Below are 22,628 nucleotides of genomic sequence, written 5' to 3'. Positions count from 1 at the left end.
AGAGAAAAGCAACCTTTTACACACAAGGGAGTCCCCCACCCTGCCCCTCAAGAGTTACCAGCAGGTACTTCAGCAGAAACTACAGGCCAAAGGGAGACAGGCAGACAGAATATACTCAAAATGCTGAAGGGAAAAACTGCCAAATAAGAACACTCTACCTAGAAAGTTGCCCTTTAGAATTGAGGCAGAGATTCAGTTTTCCAGACAAGCAAAACTTAAAGAAGTTTATCATCACTAGAATGGTCTCACAAGAAACCTTAAAGGGACTTAATTTGAAATGAAAAAGTGCTGACGAATAACAAGAAAACACATGAAAGTATAAATCTCACATATACGAAAATTCGGAAACTCTAATGTCATAAAGATGGGGAGTTAATTGCTTATAAAGCTAGTATGAAATTTAAAAGACAAAAGTAGTAACAGTAAGTACAATAATTTGTTAACAAACACAAAAGATAAAAAGAAATATATTGTGATACCAAAAACATAAAACGTGGGAGCAGGGAGCACCAAAACTTACAGCTTTAGAAACCATTCAAACCTAAGCTACTATCAACTTAAAATAGGCTGTTAAAGCTCTAAAATGTTTTACGTAAGCTTTATGGTAACCACAAAGCAAAAACCTATAGGAGATACACCAAAGAGAAAGATAAAGGAATATAAGCCTTCTATTTCAAAAAATAAATCACAAAGGAAGACAACAAAAGAAAAAGAAACAAAGGAATTACAAACAACTAAAAAAAAATTAAGAAAATGGCAATAAATAAGAGTTAGTCACTGAGTCACATCTGATTCTTTACAATCCCATAGACTGTAGCAAGCCATGTTATTGGAATTCGGCCCATGGGACTCTCCAGGCAAGCATTCTGGAGTGGGTTACCATTTCCTTCTCCAGGGGATCCTCCCAACACACAGATCAAACCCAGGTCTCGTGCATTGCAGGCAGATTCTTTACTGTCTGAACCATGCACGTATGAATGCTAAGTCACTTCAGTCATGCCCAACTCTGTGTGACCGTATGGACCGCAGCCTGCCAGACTCCTTGGTCAATGAGGATTCTGCAAGCAAGAATACTGGAGTGGGTTGCCATGCCCTCCTCCAGAGGATCTTCCTGACCCAGGGATCGAACCCATATCTCTAACATCTCCTGCATTGGCAGGCAGGTTCTTTACCACTAGAGCCACGTGGGAAGCCCATCTGAGCCATAGCTATCAATAATTAGTTTAAAATTAAATAGACCAAATTCCCCAATCAAAAGACAGAGAGTGGATGAATAGATTGTTAGGAATTTTTTTTAAAAAAAACCTTGTGAATTTTTTATTTTTGGCTTCAGAAGCAGCAGAGCAGACCTCTGACCTGCTTCTGACCTGCCTGGACACTGCTCCGATTCCATGCTTGCCTGCAAGCACAGTAAGTTAGGCAGCACTTTAGATAAGAAAGGGAGTGGGTCTTGGAATTCTTGAATTCAAGGAGGCCTGGCCAACCCTCTGGGCTCTAACAAAATCCTAAGACTCACAAAGTGAAACAAACAGCATTGTAAAAGTTAAAAAAAAAAAAAAAAAAAGTTGCATTATTCCCTGCAAACTGATGATCACCAATACAACAGAAGTACAAAGTGCCATAAGAGATCACTATGAAAAATTACACACCGACAATTTGAATCGAGAAAAAATAGATCAATTCCTACTAGCAAACAACTTGTCAAGGCTGTGTCATAAAAAAAATTTTTTTGAACAGACTATTTAAGACAATTGAGTCAGTAATCAAAAGCCTCTCAACAAAAAACAGCCTAGGACTAGATGGATTCACTGGTGAATTCTATCATTTAAGGAATGAATACCAATCCTTCTCAAATTCTTTCAAAAGTTGAAAAGGAAAAACTGCCAAACTCTTTTTATGAGGCTAGCATTACCATAATACCAAAGACAGACAAGAACATTAAAAAACAAAAAAGTACAAGCCAATATTCCTGATGAACATAGATGCAAGAATCTTCAACAAAATTAGGAAACGAAATTCAACAATACCTTAAAAGAATCATAAGCCAAGATCAAGTTGGATTTATTTTAAGGATACAAGAAAGGTAACATCTGCAAATCAATCTGATATACCACATTAACAAAATGAATGCCAAAAACTGTATGATCATCAATAGATGCAGAAAAAGCATTTGACAAAATACAGTGTCTACTTAATATAAAATTCTGAATAAAGTGGGCACAGAGGGAATGTACTTCAACATAATAAAAGCCATAAATGACAAGATCATAGTCAACATTACAGTGTATCGTTAAGTCAGAAGTTTTTCCTCTAACATGAGAACCAAGACAAGGATACCCTCTCTTGCCACTTTTATTCAGTATAGTATTGAAAATTTCAGCCAGAACAATTAGGCAAGAAAGAAAAAAAAAAAAGAAATAAAACTATCAGTATCTGCAGATGACATAATAGTACACACAGAAAACCCTAAAGACTCCATCAAAAAACCATTAGAAATAACATATACATTCAGTAAAGTTGTAGCATACAAAATCAATATACAAGAATATACTGTTTTTATATACTAATAACAAACTACCAAAAAGAGAAATTAAGAAAACAATCCCATTTATGATTACAGCAAAGAGAATAATACCTAGGAATAATAAATTTAACCAAGTGGGTGAAAGACCTGTACACTGAAAACTATAAGACTGATGAAAGAAACTTGAGAGAGTGTAATGGAAAGAGATTCCACGTTCATAGTTTAGAGGAATTAATATCATTAAAAGGCCCATACCACCCAAAGCAATCTGCAGGTTTAATAAAATCCCTATCAAAATTCCAATGGTGTTTTTCACAGAAATAGAGCAAACAATCCTAAAATTTGTATGAATTACAAAAAACCCCAAATAGCCAAAACAATCTAGAGAAAAAAAAAGAGCAAATCGAAGGCATCATGCTTCCTGATTTCAAACTAAACTAGTGATCAAACTAGTATGGTATTCACATAAAAAATAGACACATAGACCAATGAAACAGAATTGAGAGCCTGGAAATAACCCCATGCCTACGTTGCCAGTTAATTACTGTCAAGGATATATAATGGGGAAAGGACAGTCTCCATGGTGTTGGGAAAAATGGACAACCACATGCAAAAGAATGAAACTGGACCACTTCCTTACTCTATACACAGAAATGAGCTCAAAATGAATTAAAGACTTCATGTTAAGACCTGAAACCATGAAACTCCTAGAAAGAAACATAAAGATAAGCTCCATGACACTGATTTTGGCTATGACTGAATGTGACACCAAAACAAAGACAACAAAAGCAAAAAAAAGTAAGTGGGATTTCATCAAACTAAAAAAAATTCTGCACAGCAAAGGAAGCAATTAACAAAATGAAATGGCAACCTAGTGAAAGTGAAAAAAATATGTGCAAGTCATATATCTGATGGGGGGTTAGTAACTAAAATATATTAAGAACTGATAAAATGCAACAGCAAAACAAAATAAAAAATCATCCATTTAAAAAAAAAAATGAGCAGAGGATCTGAAGAGACATTTTTCCAAAGATTTACAGACAGCCAACAGGTACATGAAAAGGTATTCAACATCACTAATCACCGGGGGGAAGCAGATTAAGACCATAATGAAATCTCACCTCACACCTGTTAGAATGGCCATTATCAAAAAGACATGATATAGCCGTTCTTAATTCATAAAGTGCATGGAAACATTTCAGTAAACAAATCAGGTAATGTTTAACACATAATGCCTGGCTACAGTAATGGTTCAACGAATGTTAGCTGTTATTATCTAAACTATGATCATTTCACTAAAATGGAATCTTTAACTCACCAAAGCTCTAATTTGGAAACTTGAGGCTAATCTCATACTTAATACTCCTCCTGATGAAAGTGAAAGAGGAGAGTGAGGAGAGTGAAAAGTTGGCTTAAAGCTCAACATTCAGAAAACGAAGATCATGGCATCTGGTCCCATCACTTCATGGCAAATAGATGGGGGAACCATGGAAACAGTGGCTGAGTTAATTTTTCTGGGCTCCAAAATCACTGCAGATGGTGACTGCAGCCATGAAATTAAAAGACGCTTACTCCTTGGAAGGAAAGTTATGACCAACCTAGAAAGCATAGTAAAAAGCAGAGACATTACTTTGTCAACCAAGGTCTGTCTAGTCAAGGCTATGGTTTTTCCAGTGGTCATGTATGGATGTGAGAGTTGGACTATAAAGAAAGCTGAGCGCGTAAGAATTGCTGCTTTTGAACTGTGGTGTTGGAGAAGACACCTGGACTGCAAGGAGATCCAACCATTCCATCCTAAAGGAGATCAGTCCTGGGTGTTCATTGGAAGGACTGATGTTGAAAGCTGAAGCTCCAATACTTCAGCCACCTGATGCGAAGAGCTGACTCACTGGAAAAGACCCTGATGCTGGGAAAGATTGAGGGCAGGAGAAGGGGACAATGGACGTTGGGATGGTTGGATGGCATCATCAACTCAATAGATATGGATTTGGGTGGACTCTGGGAGTTGGTGATGGACAGGGAGGCCTCGCATGCTGTGGTTCATGGGGTCGCAAAGAGAAGGGCATGACAGGGCGACTGAACTGAATACTCCTCCCATTCCTCTGTTCACATCATGAAACATCAACCCATGTGGCTATAAGCTCTTCCAAGGAAAGGGATCTATCCTTACGATCATTCATCCCTCCCTCACCCCAGAACTCTGAACATACCAGGCAGTCAAAAATGTGTATTTAAAATAATGAAGCCTCTAGTTCCAAACGATACATACCCAAAACGCAACCTAACCCTTCCACCCTGTTTCAGAGATTATACAAACCAAGACCAGTCTAACAGAAATGCCAAAACTGGGATGACAATCCATCCCAACATCCTTCCTTAACATTATGCAGATGAAGCGAGAAACTCGAAAATAATTTTTTAAAACCTACATAGCAAAAAAGTCTGAGTCGCAGGATTTTCAGAATCACACCGCAAGCTTTCCCAGGTCCGATAGACTGACAGCCTCAGGAGCCGTCACCGTATCGGGCCATCACTGAAAGGGAAAAGCATCTCACGGCGGGCAAGGTCTTTCTCCCCACTGTCCCCCCGGTATTCACACAGGAGACAGGCAGGAGCAGGTTCTCCCGGGCCCTCGCTCCTCCTCCGACCCCGGTTTTCAGCGAGGAAAGCACGCTTGCCCAAAAGGGAGGATCTACATCCCTCGCGGTCACGGGAGTGCTCCAGGCGCACGGCCCTGAGATCCATCCTCAGCTCCCCACACACCCTAAGGCGACGCGGAGCCCCCAGGCCTCAAGAAGGAAGGCGCCGCCGGAGAACGGTCGCTGGGGGAGGAAAGCGGGAGAGCTGGGGCGGCGAAGGTACCTCAGAGGCGCCGAGTCGCCAAGGAACGCGCTGCCCCCGGCTGCCGGCAGCACCTGCCGGAAGTCGAAGTCCCCGGGCCGCGCTACATCCCACAGGGAGAAGGCTCCACGGGCGCGCGGCTAGCGCCATGTTGTTTAACTCGCAGGGCTGACCTTTAACCTCTTCCGCCGCAAGGAGTGGGGCGGAGCTAAAGGCCTTTCGCCTCCCCAGAGGGAGTCGCCCTGCCCACTTCCGGTTTCACGCCTGCTTCCGGTTCCGCGCGGCATCTTCCGGCGCACTGCGTCCGCGGGCGGGAAATGCCTAATTGGACGGGACGTAGTAGTTTCTCCCCCGTGCGCGCGTTGGGGTGCGGCCCGGAAGATAGTGTCTTTCTGGCTGCAGACTTCTACCCATCCTAGGAATCTGTCTTGGCTTTGGCACAAGGGCAGATCAGCATTCCATAGTTTATGTATGCAAATAAAAAACGATTTTTAAAAAAACATCTCTGCTGCCTCCAGAGGTGGGGAGAATGCTGGTACTGGAGGGTCCGTTAAGAAAATAAGTGCTTAGGAGGATTAAACTGTTCTATATAAAGGAAAGAATGAAGGAGGAGGAGGATGTCAGAGAGAAGCCAGAGACAAAGAATGACCAGCCTAGGGACTTCCCTGGTGATCCAGTGGCTAACACTCCATACTTCCAACTTAGGGGGCCTGGGTTCCATCCCTGATCAGGGAACTGATCCCACACGTTGCAACTAAGAGTCCACAATCTGCACCTAACAAGGGGCTTAGCCGAATAAACAATGTCCAGCCCGCACTGATCCAGTAAGAAGGACTAGAGAGAGGAAGCCTTTGGGCAGAAGGTTAATGGCTGTTGTATGCTTTGGATTGTATGGTATGAAACCCCTGGCTTCCCTCAAAATATTCAGTACTGTGGGCCTTGCTTCTCACTGGACCACAATTCTTTTGGAGGGAAAGAAGAGGTTTTGAACCTACCTCAGAGTTGATGTGAGAGAAAATACAGGCTGAAAACCTAGTATATGGATCATATATATAGCGACTGAACTGAACTGATGAAAAAATTTTATGGGCAATAAGGGAAGATAGTTACAGGGTTTTTTTTTGTTTTTTTTTTGTTTTTTTTTTTAAATAAGGTTACACTTATATAGTACTCTTAATACTACGTAGTGAATTAACACACACTTTCATTTCATTAGTCTTCCCTGGTGGCTCAGATGGTAAAGCGTCTGCCTGCAGTGTGGGAGACCCGGGTTCGATCCCTGGGTTGGGAAGATCTCCTGGAGAAGGAAATGGCAACCCACTCCAGCACTCTTGCCTGGAGAATCCCATGGACGGAGGAGCCTGGTAGTCTACAGTCCATGGGGTCGCAAGGAGTCGGACACGACTGAGCGACTTCACTTTCATTTCATTTGATCTTCCGAACTACCTTGTGAAGTGGTATCCAAAATTAATAAACAGGTGAGCTATAGCTTAAAGAGTTTTATTATTCAAGGATACATAGCTGGTAAATATTGGTTGGTCGTTGCTCATTCCTGTCCAACTCTTTGCAACCCCATGGACTGTAAGCCACCAGGTTCCCCTGTCCATGAGATTTTTCAGGCAAGAATACTGGAGTGGGTTGCCATTTCCCCCTTCTAGGGGATTTTCCCAACCCAGGGATCTAACTCCCATCTCCTGTGTCTCCTGCATTGTCAGGCAGATTGTTTATCATGCAGCCATCAGGAAAGACTAGCAAATATTGCTGGAAGAGTTGAATTCATGTCTTCTAACAACAAGTTCAAAGCTTCTTCTATGTAATTTCTCCTTCCACCATTTGATCAACCACATTTCTTCAGGATTATATCAGTGACATCCCTATTGTGTTTATTTTTAAAGTATTTTGTAAAAGATATACAGGTCCTCTTCACAATTTACTTTCTTTAAAAAAAAAAGTTTTCTACTGGTAGCTTTCTCAATATTGCTGAACAATAGGCTTTTACCACTGAATGCCATCAAAATCCTGAGATTGACTTTCTGATATTGAAACCGGAGTTAAAATTTTAATTAGATTTTTCATTTTGAAAAAAAAAAAACTAGATCATTAGAAAAGTTGCAAGAAATCTCATATTTTCTTCACCTAAATTCATCCATTATTAACATTTTGTTACATTATCTTTGTTTAAATATCTTACATATAACATGCATATTATATTCCTGTTATTATTTTCTATTATTGAACTTGTTAAGAGTAGATTACACATATCATGACTCTTCAAACCCAGAAACAAGGACATTCTCTTATGTAGTCCTAGTGAAGTGAAGTGAAGGTCGCTCGGTCGTTTCCAACTCTTTGCAACCCCATGGACTATACAGTCCATGGAATTTCCCAGGCCAGAATACTTGAGTGGGTAGCCTTTCCCTTCTCCAGGGGAGCTTCTCAACCCAGGGATCAAACCCAGGTCTCCCACATTGCAGGCAGATTCTTTACCATCTGAGCTACCAGGGAAGCTCAATAATACTGGAGTGGGTAACCTATCCCTTCTCCAGCAGATCTTCCCCACCCAGGAATCAAACCAGTGTCTCCTACATTGCAGTTTAGTCCCAGTACAATGATCAAATTCAGGAAATCAAAGTAGACAGAATATTATTGTTACTATACAAGATCTGCTTACTGTCCCAATGCTGTCCTTCATAGTAACAATTTTTCCCCAACTCAGATCAAATCCTGATTACTTGTATTTAATTTGTTTCTTTAGTCTCCTCAAGTCTGGGATATTTCCCTCTTGGCTCCAGGGACAGTATCTTTGCTTACCTCCCTTGAGCCTCAGATTTCCCTCTGTGATATTTTTTTCTGTCAGGATTCCGTCCCAGTCCGCTTACTTCCTTGTAACCCTCCCCCATCCCCTGATCACACTCCACTATTCCTTACCTAGGTAATTCTTATTCATCTTTCAATTCTCAGTCCAAATGTTACTTCCTCAGAGAAAATTTTCTTGATTCCCCTTAGTATATTTTCATTTTCTTTATGACTCTAAACACATTTCATAATTTCTTTTATATATTTGTGATTATTTGTCAATCTGGAGTAAATTTTAAAGATAGCAATGATAAGATTCATTGCTTAATATGTGCAATAATATGTGCCTTCATTATACTGTAAACTCAATGATGTGTTAGATTTTTGCATATAACTGGGCCTGGAACAATTTCTTCACTCATTAAACAAATATATTTTGCTCTTCTATAGTATGCCTGATATTCTTCTAGGCTGAATGAATAATTCTTAGTGGAGTATATATTTCAGCTGGGAAGAGATAGTAAGCAAGATAAACAATATGATAGATAATAAATGATATATAGTGTGTGTGTTAGTCGCTCAGTCGTGTCTGACTCTTTGCAACCCCATGGATTATAGCCCACCTGGCTCCTCTGACCATGGGATTCTCCAGGCAAGAATACTGGAGTGGGTGGCCATTGCCTTCTCCAAATATATGAGACAGTGCTAAATGCTGAAAAGGAAGATAAGCAGGAAGGGGTATAGAGTATACTTCTTTGTAGGCATTACAGTTTTAAATAGGGTGGTGGCCACAGAAGAAATCACTGAGTGAGAAGTGGGAATGAGTCACTGAAGATATTTGGGGGCAAAGCATATCATGTGAGGGGGAATGAAAGTGCAAAGGCCTGAATTTGGAAGTGAAGCGACATTTTCTCTGATCACAAGGGCTTCCCTGGTGGCTCAGGTGGTAAAGAGTGTGCCTGCAATGCAGGAGACCCAGGTTTGATCCCTGGGTCAGGAAGATCCCCTGGAGTAGGAAATGGCAACCTGCTCCAGTATTATCACCTGGAAAATTCCATGGACAGAGGACCCCTTGTGGGCTACAGTTCATTGGGTTGCAAAGAGTTGGACATGACTAAGGACACACACACAGACACACACACAGACACACACACACACACACAACACAGTCTAATTTACATTTTAATTAGATTCTTATGACAGTTTTGAAAACAGACTCAGGGAGCTGGTAAGGAAGCAGTTACTAGGATGATACTGTAATCTAGAAAGAAACTGTGGTGACTTGGACTAGGGTGGAAAATAGAATCCAGCCGTAATTTGAAGGCAGGGTTGATGGAATTAGCCAACACCCTGGACCAGATGAGGCGGGACCTGAGAAAGGCAAAGATTTCTCCGAATGTTTTGGCCCAAACAGCTGGAAGGAAGCTTTGCCATTGCTTGAGATAGAGAAGACTCTGGGAGATACAGATTTGGGAAGGAAGATCGAGGGTATATTTGTACATTAAGATTTGAAATGATTATTAGACATATGTGTTAGCCAGTCTTCAAGATGGCCCACAATGGTTCTTACCTCCTGAATACACTCCTTTGTGGGATTCCCTCTCAAATTAGATATAGTTAGTTCAGTTCAGTCGCTCAGTCATGTCCGACTCTTTCCGACCCCATGAATCACAGCACACCAGGCCTCCTTCTCCGCCAATTCCCAGAGTTCACTCAAACTCATCTCCATGGAGTCGGTGATGCCATCCAGCCATCTCATCCTCTATTATCCCCTTCTCCTCCTGCCCCTAATCCCTCCCAGCATCAGGGTCTTTTCTAATGAGTCGTTTCTTTGCATCAGGTGGCCAAAGGATTGGAGCTTCAGCTTCAACATCAGTCCTTTCAATGAACACCCAGGACTGATCTCCTTTAGCATGGATTGGTTGGATCTCCTTGCAGTCCAAGGGACTCTCAAGAGTCTTCTCCAACACCACAGTTCAAAAGCATCAATTCTTCAGCACTCAGCTTTCTTCACAGTCCAGATATCACATCCATACATGACCACTGGAAACACCATAGCCTTGACTAGACAGACCTTTGTTGACCAAGTAATAGCTCTGTTTTTCACTATGCTGTCTAGGTTGGTCATAACTTTCCTTCCAAGGAGTAAGCATCTTTTAATTTCATGGCTGCAATCACCATCTGAAGTGATTTTGGGGCCCCCCAAAAAATAAAGTCTGACACTGTTTCCATTGTTTCCCCATCTGTTTCCCATGAAGTGATGGGACCGGATGCCATGATCTTCGTTTTCTGAATGTTGAGCTTTAAGCCAACTTTTTCACTCTCCTCTTTCACTTTCATCAAGAGGCTTTTTAATGTTAAGTTCCTCTTCACATTTTTCCATAAAGGTGGTGTCATCTGCATATCTGAGGTTATTGATATTTCTCCTGGCAATCTTGATTCCAGCTTGTGTTTCTTCCAGCCTAGCATTTCTCATGACGTACTCTGCATATAAGTTAAATAAGCAGGGTGACAATATACAGCTTTGACGTACTCCTTTTGCTATTTGGAACCAGTCTATTGTTCCATGTCCAATTCTAACTGTTGCTTCCTGACCTGCATACAGGTTTTTCAAGAGGCAGGTCAGGTGGTCTGGTATTTCCATCTCTTTCAGAATTTTCTACAGTTTATTGTGATCCATACAGCCAAAGGCTTTGGAATAGTCAATAAAGCAGAAATAGATGTTTTTTTTTTCTGGAACTCTCTTCCTTTTTCCATGATCTAGCGGATGTTGGCAATTTGATCTGTGGTTCCTCTGCCTTTTCTAAAACCAGCTTGAACATCTGGAAGTTCACAGTTCACGTATTGCTGAAGCCTGGCTTGGAGAATCTTGAGCATTACTTTACTAGCATGTGAGATGAGTGCAATTGTGTGGTAGTTTGAGCATTCTTTGGCATTGCCTTTCTGTGGAATTGGAATGAAAACTGACTTTTTCCAATCCTGTGGCCACTGCTGAGTTTTCCAAATTTGCTGGCATATTCAGTGCAGCATAGCACTTTCATAGCATCATCTTTCAGGATTTGAAATAGCTCAACTGGAATTCCATCACCTCCACTAGCTTTGTTCATAGTGATGCTTTCTAAGGCCCACTTGACTTCACATTCAAAGATGTCTGGCTCTAGGTGAGTGATCACAGCATCGTGATTATCTGTGTTGTGAAGATCTTTTTGTACAGTTCTTCTGTGTATTCTTGCCACCTCTTCTTAATATCTTCTGCTTCTGTTAGGTCCATACCATTTCTGTCCTTTATTGAGCCCATCTTTGCATGAAATGTTCCCTTTGTATCTTTAATTTTCCTGAAGAGATCTCTAGTCTTTCCCATTCGTTCTTTTCCTCTATTTCTTTGCACTGATCACTGAAGAAGGCTTTCTTATCTCTCCTTGCTATTCTTTGGAACTCTGCATTCAAATGCTTATATCTTTCCTTTTCTCTATCTTTGGCTGCAGAATATAATCAATCTGATTTCAGTGTTGACCATCTGGTGATGTCCATGTGTAGAGTCTTCTCTTGTGTTGTTGGAAGAGGGTGTTTGCTATGACCAGTGTGTTCTCTTGGCAAAACTCTATTAGCCTTTGCCCTGCTTCATTACATACTCCAATGCCAAATTTGCCTGTTACTCCAGGTGTTTCTTGACTTCCTACTTTTGCATTCCAGTCCCCTATAATGAAAAGGACATCCTTTTTGGGCGTTAGTTCTAAAAGGTCTTGTAGGTCTTCATAGAACCATTCAACTTCAGCTTCTTCAGCGTTACTGGTTGGGGTGTGGGCTTGGATTACCGTGATATTGAATGATTGCCTTGGAAATGAACAGAGATCATTTTTTGATATTGTATCCAAGTACTGCATTTCAGACTCTTTTGTTGACCATGATGGCTACTCCATTTCTTCTAAGGGATTCCTGCCCACAGTAGTAGATATAATGGTCATCTGAGCTAAATTTTCAAATTAGATATAGACTGGTTTATTTGACCACTGGAATATGGCAAAAGTGATTGTATATGACTTCTGAGGCTAACTTGTAAGTCTCATTAAGCTTCTGCTGTGGTCTTTTAGATTGTTTGCCCCGGGGCAACCCAGGAGCCTTAGGATACTCAAGCAGCCCTGTTGAGAGGTGCCCGTTGGAAAGGAACTGAGGTCTCCCACCAGCAAAGTGCACCACTGTTACATGTAAGCAAGCCATCTTGGAAGTGGATCCTCCAGCCCCAGAAGATGGCTGCAACCGTGAAGAATACCTGCCTGCAATTCTCATGAGAGATGATGAGCCAGAACCACAAAGCTAAGCCACTCTGAAATTCCTGAGACTCAGAATCTATACAATAAATGACTACTTTATTTTAGTTGTCAGTCAGTTCAGTCTCTCAGTAGTGTCCGACTCTTTGCAACCCCATGGACTGCAGCATGCCAGGCCTTCCTGTCCATCACCAACTCCCGGAGTTCACTCAAACTCATGTCCATCAAGTCGGTGATGCCATCCAACCATCTCATCCTCTGTCATCCCCTTCTCCTCCTGCCTTCAATCTTTCCCAGCATCAGGGTCTTTTCCAGTGAGTCAGTTCTTCATATCAGGTGGCCAAAGTATTGAAGTTTCAGCTTCAACATCAGTCCACCCAATAAACACCCAGGACTGATCTCCTTTAGGATGGACTGGGTGGATCTCCTTGCAGTCCAAGGGACTCTCAAGAGTCACACACCACAGTTCAAAAGCATCAATTCTTTGGCACTCAGCTTTCGTTATAGTCCAACTCTCACATCCACACATGACCACTGGAAAAACCATAGCTTTGATGAGATGGACCTTTGTTGGCAAAGTAATGTCTCTGCTTTTTAATATGCTGTCTAGGTGGGTTATCACTTTTTCCTTTCCTTAGTCATATCTCATTGAATTTAATTTTTTATTGGAGTATAATTGCTTTACAATGTTGTGTTAGTTTGTGCTGTACAACAAGGGGAATCAGCTATACGGATACATATATCCTCTCCCGCTCAGACCTTCCTCGCTCCTTCCTGCCCATCCCAACCCCCCTGGCGTCACAAAGCACCACGCTGAGCTCCCTGTGCTGCCCAACAATCCGTTTTACACACGATTGGGTATGTATGTCAATGCTACTCTCTCGATTCATTTTACCCTCCCTTTCCCTGTTGTGTCCACAAGCCCTTGTTCTAGGTCTGCATCTCTATTCCTGCCCTGCAAATAGCGTCATCAACACTATTTTTCTAGATTCCATGTATATTGTTTTTCCTTTTCTGACTTACTTCATTTTGTATGACAGAGTCTGGGTTCATCCACATCATGGCAAATGACCCAGTTTCATTCCTTTTTATGGCTGAGTAATATTCTGCTCTCAAAGAGTCGGACACGACTGAGTGACTGAACTGAACTGAACTGAGCTGAATATTCCATTGTATGTATTTACCACATCTTCTTTATGCATTCATCTATTGATGTACCTTTAGGTTGCTTCCATGTCCTGACTATTTATAAATAGTGCTGCAGTGAACACTGGAGTACATGTATCTTTTTCAGTTATAATTTTCTCAGGGTATATGCCCAGTAGAGGGATAATAAATGATTACTTAATTGTAAGCCCCTAAATTTGGTGTAATCTGTTATGGAGTAGTAGATAACTAATACACCCCCAAAGCAGAAAGCTGGAATCTAGAGTTTGGAAGTTTGGTAACCTTCACAATATAGATGAGGGGCCTCCCTGGTGGCCCAGTGGTTAAGAATCTTCCTGCCAAGGCAGTGGACTTGGGTTCAATCCCACAAGCCTTGGAGCAACTAAGCTCATGTGCCACAACTACTAAACACTCATTCTAGATCCTGCAAGTCTCAACTACTGAGCCAAGTGCTGCAACTACTGAAGTTCCTGTGCCCTAGAGCCTGTGTTCTGAAACAAGAGAAGTCACCATAATGAGAAGCCCACGTTCTACAACGAAGAGTTGCACCCACTCATGGCAACTAAAGAAAGCCCATGCACACAAAATACATAATAAATAAATAATTTTTAAAAAGAATATAGATGAATTTCAAAGCTGTAAGGCTAGATGAGATAGCTAAAGGTATGGATGAAGATAGAAAAAAGAAAAGTCAAGATCTAAACCCTGGGGCACTCCAGTGTAAGAACTGGGAATGGGAGGATCAAAAATCAAAGGCTATAAGAAGGAATAATCAGTGAAGCAGAAGAACACCAAAAGAATATATATATATATATATATTTGTATTTCTCATTCATTTTAGCATCCATTTTCATCCCTTTAATTCTCCGGCAGGTGTTTAGTCCCATGGCTATTTGTTCTTTGTTTCTAGAACCTTGTTATGCCCGATACATAATAATCATTCAATACATGTTGAATAAGTGAGCACATAAATAAGTACAAAAGTAGAATGGAGTTAAGACTATAGTTTGAGAAGAATAAATAAGTTAATCAGCAATGGCACTGTCCATTTAAGTGAAAGAATGCTTATTGGATACTAAAAGTACAAAACCGTTTCATTGTCTCTGCTCCCAATGGTAGTGGAGACAGAGGTCATCAAAGTTAGGTATTGATATTATGTATTCTGGAAATTTTGAAACTTGTAACAAAATTAAGGTACCCAAGGACCTTCACTTTACTGTTAAAACAGAATAAAAACCAAAACAGAAAGGTTGTTTTTACCAATCTTTTAGTAAAAACAAAATAAGATACTTCTCTTTCATTTCTGCTATGTTCCAACCACAAAGATATTGCTTCTGTTCCTGCAGTTTGCCAAGTCTAGACTTGCCTGTGTCCCTGCTGTCTTTCCTCTGCCTTCAGATCTTCTTTACATGACTGGCTCTTAAAATAAAATATCATAACCTTACTGAGGCCTTCCCTGTCTGAATAGGCTCTCATTATCCTCAAGTCCCTTTCTATCACATTGTGTTGTTGTTCATTCACCCAGTCGTGTCTGAATCTTTGTGACCCCATGGACTGCAGCACGCCAGGGCTCCTTGTCTCTCACCATCTCCTGGAGTTTGTGCAAGTTCATGTCCATTGCATCAGTGATACCATCCAGCCATCTCATCCTCTGAAGCCCTCTTTACCTCCTGCCCTCAATTTCTTCCCAGCATCAGGGACTTTTCCAATGAGATGGCTCTTCACATCAGGTGACCAAAATACTAGTGCTTCATCTTCAGGATCTGTCCTTCCAGTGACTATTCAGGGTTGATCTCCCTTAAGAATGACTTGTTTGATCACCTTGCTGTCCAAGGGACTCGCATGAGTCTTCTCCAGCATCACAGTTCAAAGGCATCCATTATTTGGCCTTCTGTCTTCTTTATGGTCCAGCTCTCACAACTGTACATGACCACTGGGAAGACCAGAGCCTTGACTGTATAGAACTTTGTCAGCAGAGTAATGTCTCTGCTTTTCAACACACTGTCTAGGTTTGCCATAGCTTCTACCACATTACTCTGTATTATTTTCCTCATAGTACAATAATGTGAACGATAATCCATGTCAAGGTTGCAACAATGAGCTTTACTCAAGGGCCTTGGGAATTGCAATTTGGGAGACAGGGACTTGGGTAAAAACCAGAAGAGTGCTTCTGGAAAGAGTCAGGGGCTTATAAAGGCAGATACTACGAGGCAATACTGACTCCATTTCGATTTTTCTTTCACAGCACTTATGGTTATCTGAAATCATTTTGGTTCTTTTTAATAACTTATTATTTGTTCTCCCTCTAGAATCGAAGCTTCTGGTTTATCACATCTCTATAGAACAATGCTTGGCACGAAACAAGGATCCAGGAGGTGTTAAATAAATGAAGGAACCTTCACTTGCTTTGGTATGATTATACTTTGCATATTTTTGGATTAAAAGAAAAGCTTGGTTTAGAAGTCTGTATTTCTTCATTTACTTTCCCATATCTTCTGTAATTAAAAAAATCATCCTTTGCCCATTTTTCTATTTTTTTGAAAGCAATTTATACTTAAGATACTAGCCCTTTCTTTGAAAGTCAGGTTTGTAGCAAATATTTTTTTCTCGTGTTTGCCTATTGATCTTTGCCCCGTTTTTTGGGGTGGAAGTTCAAATGTCAAGTAGTCAAATGTAGCAATGTTTTCCATAATACTGATAATTTGTTTTATCTCAGGCAGCAAGTCACAGTTAGGTGGGATGCTTAGAGAGTACTTTGAATCTGTGAATTCCGGCAGTAGGCCAACTACTTAGCTATCAAATCTCAAGTTAGTCGTATTTTTCTCATTTTCAAAATGGGGATAATGGCACTAAATACGTCACAAAATTGAGGACTGAATGAAATTAAGAATATCAAATAATTCCGACAGTGCGCACACTGAAAGCACTCTAACAGTGGTTCAGTTCAGTTCAGTCGCTCAGTCGTGCCCAACTCTTTGCAACCCCATGGACTGCAGCATGCCAGGCCTGCCTGTCCATCACCAACTCCTGGAGTTCACCCAACTCATGTCCACTGAGTTGGATGCTATCCAATCATCTTATCCCCTATCGTCCCCTTCTCCTCCTGCCTTCAATCTTTCCCAGCATCAGGGTCTTTTCCAATGAGTCAGCTCTTCATATCAGATGGCCAAAGTATTGGAGTTTCAGCTTCAGTATCAGTCCTTCCAATGAATATTCAGGACTGATTTCCTTTAGGATTGACTGGCTTGATCTTGCAGTCCAAGGGACTCTCAAGAGTCTTCTCAACGTAACAGAGAGTAGGAGTTAGCACTTGTCTACTTTCATGCTGAACCTGATTCTTTCCTGGTTCACAATGCAGTCTAAATTTTCTCAAATGTAAATTCTTATATTTTCAGGAATTTATTTTGGTGTACCGGATAACTTACTTAAAAAGCCTGAAGTCTACTAGGGGTTTTCAGTAAGAAACCAATCAGAGTTTCGGGCAGCAGTGGCCGAGGTGGGCGGAGCCGGGCTCAGCCCCGCCCGCTCCGCCCCTCAACCGGGCCTCGCCCTCCCCCTCGTCCGGTCCCTCCCTCAACCCCTCCTAGTCCCTCGGCCGGCCCCAGCCTCTCCTCGCCCCTCAGCCCCGCCCCGCCAACCAGCCCCGCCCCTCTCCCCGCCCCGCCACCCCTTCCCTCTACTGGGCCCCGCCCACCAGCCCTGGCCTGGCCCGCCCCTCGGCCACGCCCCGCCCCTCGGCCCCGCCCCGCCCTTCGGCCGATCCCCGGGGTTTGCTTGGACTCGAGGCTACTGGGAGACTGTGCGGTGTCCGCCTGCCGGGTCCTTACGGAGTGATTCCCATCCCTGTGGCCGAGCCGTGAGTGAGGACTCGCCTCTGCTTCGGGCCCGGCGTGGCGGGGCACCCGAACCCAGCGGTCCCCTGGGGAGGAGAAGGGGCCAGGTCGGGAGAGCCGAGCCCGCGGGATCCGCGCGACTGGGCCGGGCCGCCCTCGCGCTGCGGGCGCATCCTGGGCTCCGCGCGGCCCGGACTCGGCTGAGCGCATCGGGCCTCTGCAGCCGCTGGACGCGCGATCGGCGACCAGCCCAGGCCCAGAGTTGCCGAACGTCTCCCGGGGGAGCCCGAGCTCCGGGCTCAGCTCCGGGCTACGAGGCGCCGCCTGCGCGTGGCGTCTGGTGCCCGGGACCCCCCAGCCTCCTCCGGCGGGGTGGCGGGCTTGCGGCCCGGGGAGAGACGCGGACTCGTGGTCCGCTCTGTGTTTCGCTAGTACCGGGGGGAGCGGGGCGCGCCTCGGTAGCGGGGGACCCCAGGGGAGCTGTCAGATCGTGGGGTGGACAAAAGTGACTCCGTCTGGGGGTAACGCAGGAGGCTGCGGGAAGGCGTATCCTAGCGGCTTCAGTTCCGGCTCCAGCTTCGAATTTCTAAGGTTTAGTGTTTTGGGCTCACTACCACCGAGGGCGTGGAGGAAGTGCGGTAAGGTTTGTTTTGCATTACCAGAACCTCTAGGAGACCGAGCAAACCTATCACTGACGTTGCCTGTGGTGGTGATCCACACTTTCTGTTTATCCTCGGTATTATCTTTTCGTGGCTGCCTCTATAACTGCTAATCAGGTAGGAGGCAGAGTGGCACTGAGTGTACCGAGTACTGGTTACAGGATGGCACAAACCCTGCTAGACAACTTTCCTATATGTTAGCTCATTTAGTGCTCACAATCATCAGCTTAAGTGGTATTGCTATTTCATTTCATACTCGAGGAAACTCAGATTGCATAAATTTCCAAATTGCACAAGGGTTAAGTCGTAGTAGCATTAGAGCAGAAATTCAGATCTGTATGATTTCTGCACCCATGCTTTATGGCCTTATGTTAAAAAACATTATTGGGGCTTTCCTGATGACTCAGTGGTAGAGAATCCAGCTGCTAATGCAGGAGAGGAGGGTTTGATCCCTGGGTTGGGAAGATCCCCTGGAAAAGGAAATGGCAACCCACTCCAGTATTCTTGCCAGGAAAAATCCTATGGACGGAGGAGTCTGGCTGGCTACAGTCCGTGGGGTCGCAAAGAGTCAGACATGACTTTGCGACTAAACAACAACGAAGAATATTATTACTCTTTGGGATAAGATAGATACCGAGGTTTGAGATCTAGTCTTTGAGATTTGTTAGCTGTATGACCTTGGGCGGGTTGCTTAGCCTTTTAGGGCCTGTTTCTGCACTTGTAAAATAGAGATAAAATACCTCCTATGTCATAGGGTTGTTATGAAGATTGAATAAGATCATTTTTGGACCACACTTAGCCAAGTGTCTGGCACATAGTGGTGAACTATATATAGCAACATATATCCTGCTGTTGTCATTAATTGGGGACAGCAAACTGCACCTCTGACCGCTGCCAGCCAGAGCCAGACACAGCTTGTGCGGACCTAGAGCACAGGTAGAAGGAGATAGGAGAGAGTCAGAGCAGAAAACTGAGGACAGATGACACGGGCGGTGGCAACTATAGGCATGCCAATGGAGCAATCTGTGGTGCCGAGGGCCACTCTTTTGCTTTCACGAGAATTTTTTAAAAGGCAATTCGTTATCAGCTGATGAACTGGAAAAACACATCCCACTCTGGGCTGAAAACATTCTGAGAGGTGTCTGGGACAGGACTGTGCTGAGGCTCCCCCGCCTGTGAGGGGGAACGCCTTTCCGCAGGGCCTGGCACAACCTTTCAGGATTTCTTCTCCCAGATCAAGCACCTGAAGGAAGGAGAAAGATAGGAGATTTCAGGTTGGGGAAAACAAAGCACCTCTTTGCCTTTTCAGTTCAGTTCAGCTCAGTTCAGTCGCTCAGTCGTGTCCGATTCTGCGACCCCATGAATGCAGCATGCCAGGCCTCCCTGTCTATCACCAACTCCCAGAGTTCACCCAGACTCACGTCCATCGAGTCGGTGATGCCATCCAGCCATCTCATCCTCTGTCGTCCCTTTCTCCTCCTGCCCCCAATCCCTCCCAGCATCAAAGTCTTTTCCAATGAGTCAGCTCTTCATATCAGGTGGCCAAAGTATTGGAGTTTCAGCTTTAGCATCATTCCTTCCAAAGAACACCCAGGACTGATCTCCTTTAGGATGGACTGGCTCGATCTCCTTGCAGTCCAAGGGACTCTCAAGAGTCTTCTCCAACACCACAGTTCAAAAGCGTCAATTCTTTGGTGCTCAGCTTTGCCTTTTAAGGGTTGATAAGTGGCTGGACACCTTTTCTAATTTTACCTATAGCTGTGGACACTTTATAGACAATGATCTTCATTTTCACTCAAAGTGAAGGCAGCCAGGTGTTGCGAATTTGTATAGCCTCTTTACAGGGCTCTCACTATTGCCCTGAGCATTCCCTTTGTAGCGTGGGTTCAGACACCCCATTCATCCCGCATCCTAGCTCCTGTCGGTTCTCATGTGGCTTCAGACACAGTTGACTTGCCCTCTTTTGTTTCCAGTGATTTCTGTGATTTCTTTTTTCTCCTACTATTATTATAATTTACTTTTCTATTTCTTTTTTCAAAACTTTATTTAGCCAGTGATTTACTATACTGGAAAATATGCCTGTCAGCAAAACTTAGAGAGTTAATGTAGGATGTGAAATTTGATTCAATAACACTTGACCTTCAAGGATTTGTGATTGGCTACTCTTATGCATCAAAAGCATGATCTTTCAGGTAGCTCTCTCAGCAAGGATTAATACTACTTCCATTGGTGGCATTCAACAAGTTGAAGAGTCCTACTCTGGCCATTCCTTTAATTTACCCATTATTACCTTCACCATATAGGCCAGCTTCCTTCCCACCAATATTTTCCCTTCCTGTTCTTTCTTACCTTATAAGGATTGCTAATTGGTTAAAGTCCAGACAATTAAATAGAATATTTGGTAGAAGATTTAGTAAAAGATCGGCTGAGAAGAAGGTTTAATTTAACTCCTAAAAGTAAAGTATCATAGATTTAATTTGACTACATTATTTGAGTTTCTAATATGATGATCAAAGGCAGACATATATACATTTTATTTATTTAGTTGAAGTATAACTGATCTACAGTACTACGTTAATTTCAGGTGCACCAGTGATTCAATATTTTTATACATTGCATTACAAAATGATCATCACTATATATATTTAGGTAAGATTATACCTACAATTCAGCCAGTTATTCTAGTTTAAATCTATTTAGAAGTTGAAACGGGGAGAAAACGGGATTCTTTTGGAGAGACTGTTTACTCTTTTAATATATAACAGCTCATGAGTATGTAGTCATAATTTTTAAAAAGACCTTAAAATTAGTCTATGTGATAGTCAAATTTACCAATATAAATTAGATGGCTAGCATACTAACACAGTTTCCCCATGGAAATAGCAGGAAATTACTACATATTCATTTTAGCAAACAATTTTGAAACGGATGTATTTCAGTTTTGAAATGGACGGTACACTGGGATGTACCAAGTCGCTGTATTATGTCTGGTTCCCGTGAAAATTACCAAAGCAAGCGTGTGGTTGCAACATGTGTTGTCACCAGGCTACCGCAACATGCTGAGCATGAAGTTTACCGTGTCTCTAGATCCTCAGGTGATAGATGGGACATGTTAAGATAGATATCTGAGACTGTAAGGAGAAACTTGTCTTCCCTCCCTCCCCCCCTTTCTTGGTATTTGACTTATTTTATATTAAAAAAAAAAAAAGCGGGCTTGCCTGGTGGCTCAGTGGTAAAAAAAAAATCCACCTGGCAATGCAGGAGATGCGGCTTTGATCCCTGAATTGGGAAGATCCCCTGGTAAAGGAATGGCAACCCGCTCCAGTATTCTCGCCTGAGAAATCCCCTGGACAGAGGAGCCTGGCGGGCTACAGTCCATGAGGTCACCAAAGAGTCGGACAGGACTTAGCAACTAAACAACAACAGCAGTAAAAATACACAACCTAAATATATGTGATACTCTATATATAAGACAAAAACAACTGTCAGATTTAACATTTTCAGTTATTTCAACAGAAAGCAAATATGTAAATGACCTTATAAGAACAAAGTGTTTCTTTAGAGACTCTGCATTCCAGGTCTAAGGGAAGAATACCCCTCGAGTGAGCCGTGTTGGAAGTAATCCACATCTCCAACTCTCCAGCATGTTATTGCACCAGCAGGACCTTTATCACACGCTTTCATAACGCACTGCTTGTTAGATATAACCTAACATCCACACTCCAAGTTTAAGGTTTCATCTTCCCTAAAAACCTTTAACAAAAAATACAGTGTACAATCTGCTTAGCGGTCAGGATTTTTTTAAAAAGAAGGGAAAATTAAAAAAGTTTTTTTCAATGATGTTATCAAAATAAGTTGATAAAAATATATGAATATTACTCCCATCTGCAATACTTCTTGCTCCCCTTCTGTGCTTTATTTCTCTTTGGCACTTACTGTCACCTAGCATACTGTATATCTCCCTACAGTGTAATCACATGAAGGTAGGGATATTTGCCTGCTCTGTTCATTGTTGTCGCCTAATCCCTTAGAATAGTGTCTGACACACAGGCATTCTGTATTTGTTGAATGAGTATGGAGTGAATGAACTATTAAACTGTTCATCATTGGGAAATAGAAAGTGGTTGGCCAGAAAGTTAAAACGGATGAAATGTGTGCACTCAGCATGCAGAAAACAGATATTCTTGAAATCAGGAAATGTATAACATTCCAGGCCCTTTCTCAGCATTACAGACTTTTAAACCTTGAGGACCAAGGAAAGTTTTACACTCTGTAGTTGTTGCAGCTCTAAAAGGAAAGAATTTTCATTATCGAAAGTGTTAAAATGTGAAAACGCCTGTCTTGCCCAGTTAAATAGTACATGTGCCCAGCTAAATAAGAGAAATAAGGGAGCCAGGTTTTAGAAAGCATGCTTTCAGAATTGGGCATTGTTGGGTAATACAGAGGATGAGTGAGACCTTCTGATGGCTGGTCCAGCCTCTGGTAGATTGGAGAGGGTAGACAGTTCTTAAAACGCTCGGAAGGAAGTAAGAACCCCAAA

General features: G+C 42.5%; 2 protein-coding genes across 6 annotated transcripts in view; one reads left to right on the top strand and one right to left on the bottom strand.

The window, feature by feature from the left end:
- Positions 1-5,527, bottom strand: part of RMDN1 (regulator of microtubule dynamics 1) — a 30,738-nt gene extending 25,211 nt beyond the window's left edge. For all 5 annotated transcript variants that reach the window (XM_060393974.1, XM_042254517.1, XM_027973248.2 and 2 more), the window contains exon 1: positions 5,387-5,527. Coding sequence is in view for 3 of the 5 variants with exons in the window: in XM_027973248.2 (XP_027829049.1) it covers positions 5,387-5,515 (129 nt within the window). In the remaining 2 variants the exon portion in view is untranslated. The remainder of the gene's footprint in view (positions 1-5,386) is intronic.
- Positions 5,528-17,354: 11,827 nt separating this feature from the next.
- The window catches only part of CPNE3 (copine 3), a 49,405-nt gene continuing 44,131 nt past the window's right edge, over positions 17,355-22,628 (top strand). The window contains exon 1 of the mRNA XM_027973243.3: positions 17,355-17,452. The gene's annotated coding sequence lies outside the window, so the exon portion shown is untranslated. The remainder of the gene's footprint in view (positions 17,453-22,628) is intronic.

Source organism: Ovis aries, chromosome 9 (assembly GCF_016772045.2).
Source record: "Ovis aries strain OAR_USU_Benz2616 breed Rambouillet chromosome 9, ARS-UI_Ramb_v3.0, whole genome shotgun sequence".
Taxonomy (NCBI): domain Eukaryota; kingdom Metazoa; phylum Chordata; class Mammalia; order Artiodactyla; family Bovidae; genus Ovis; species Ovis aries.
Note: the sequence above shows the minus strand (reverse complement) of the source record. Positions and strands in the feature narration are given on the sequence as shown.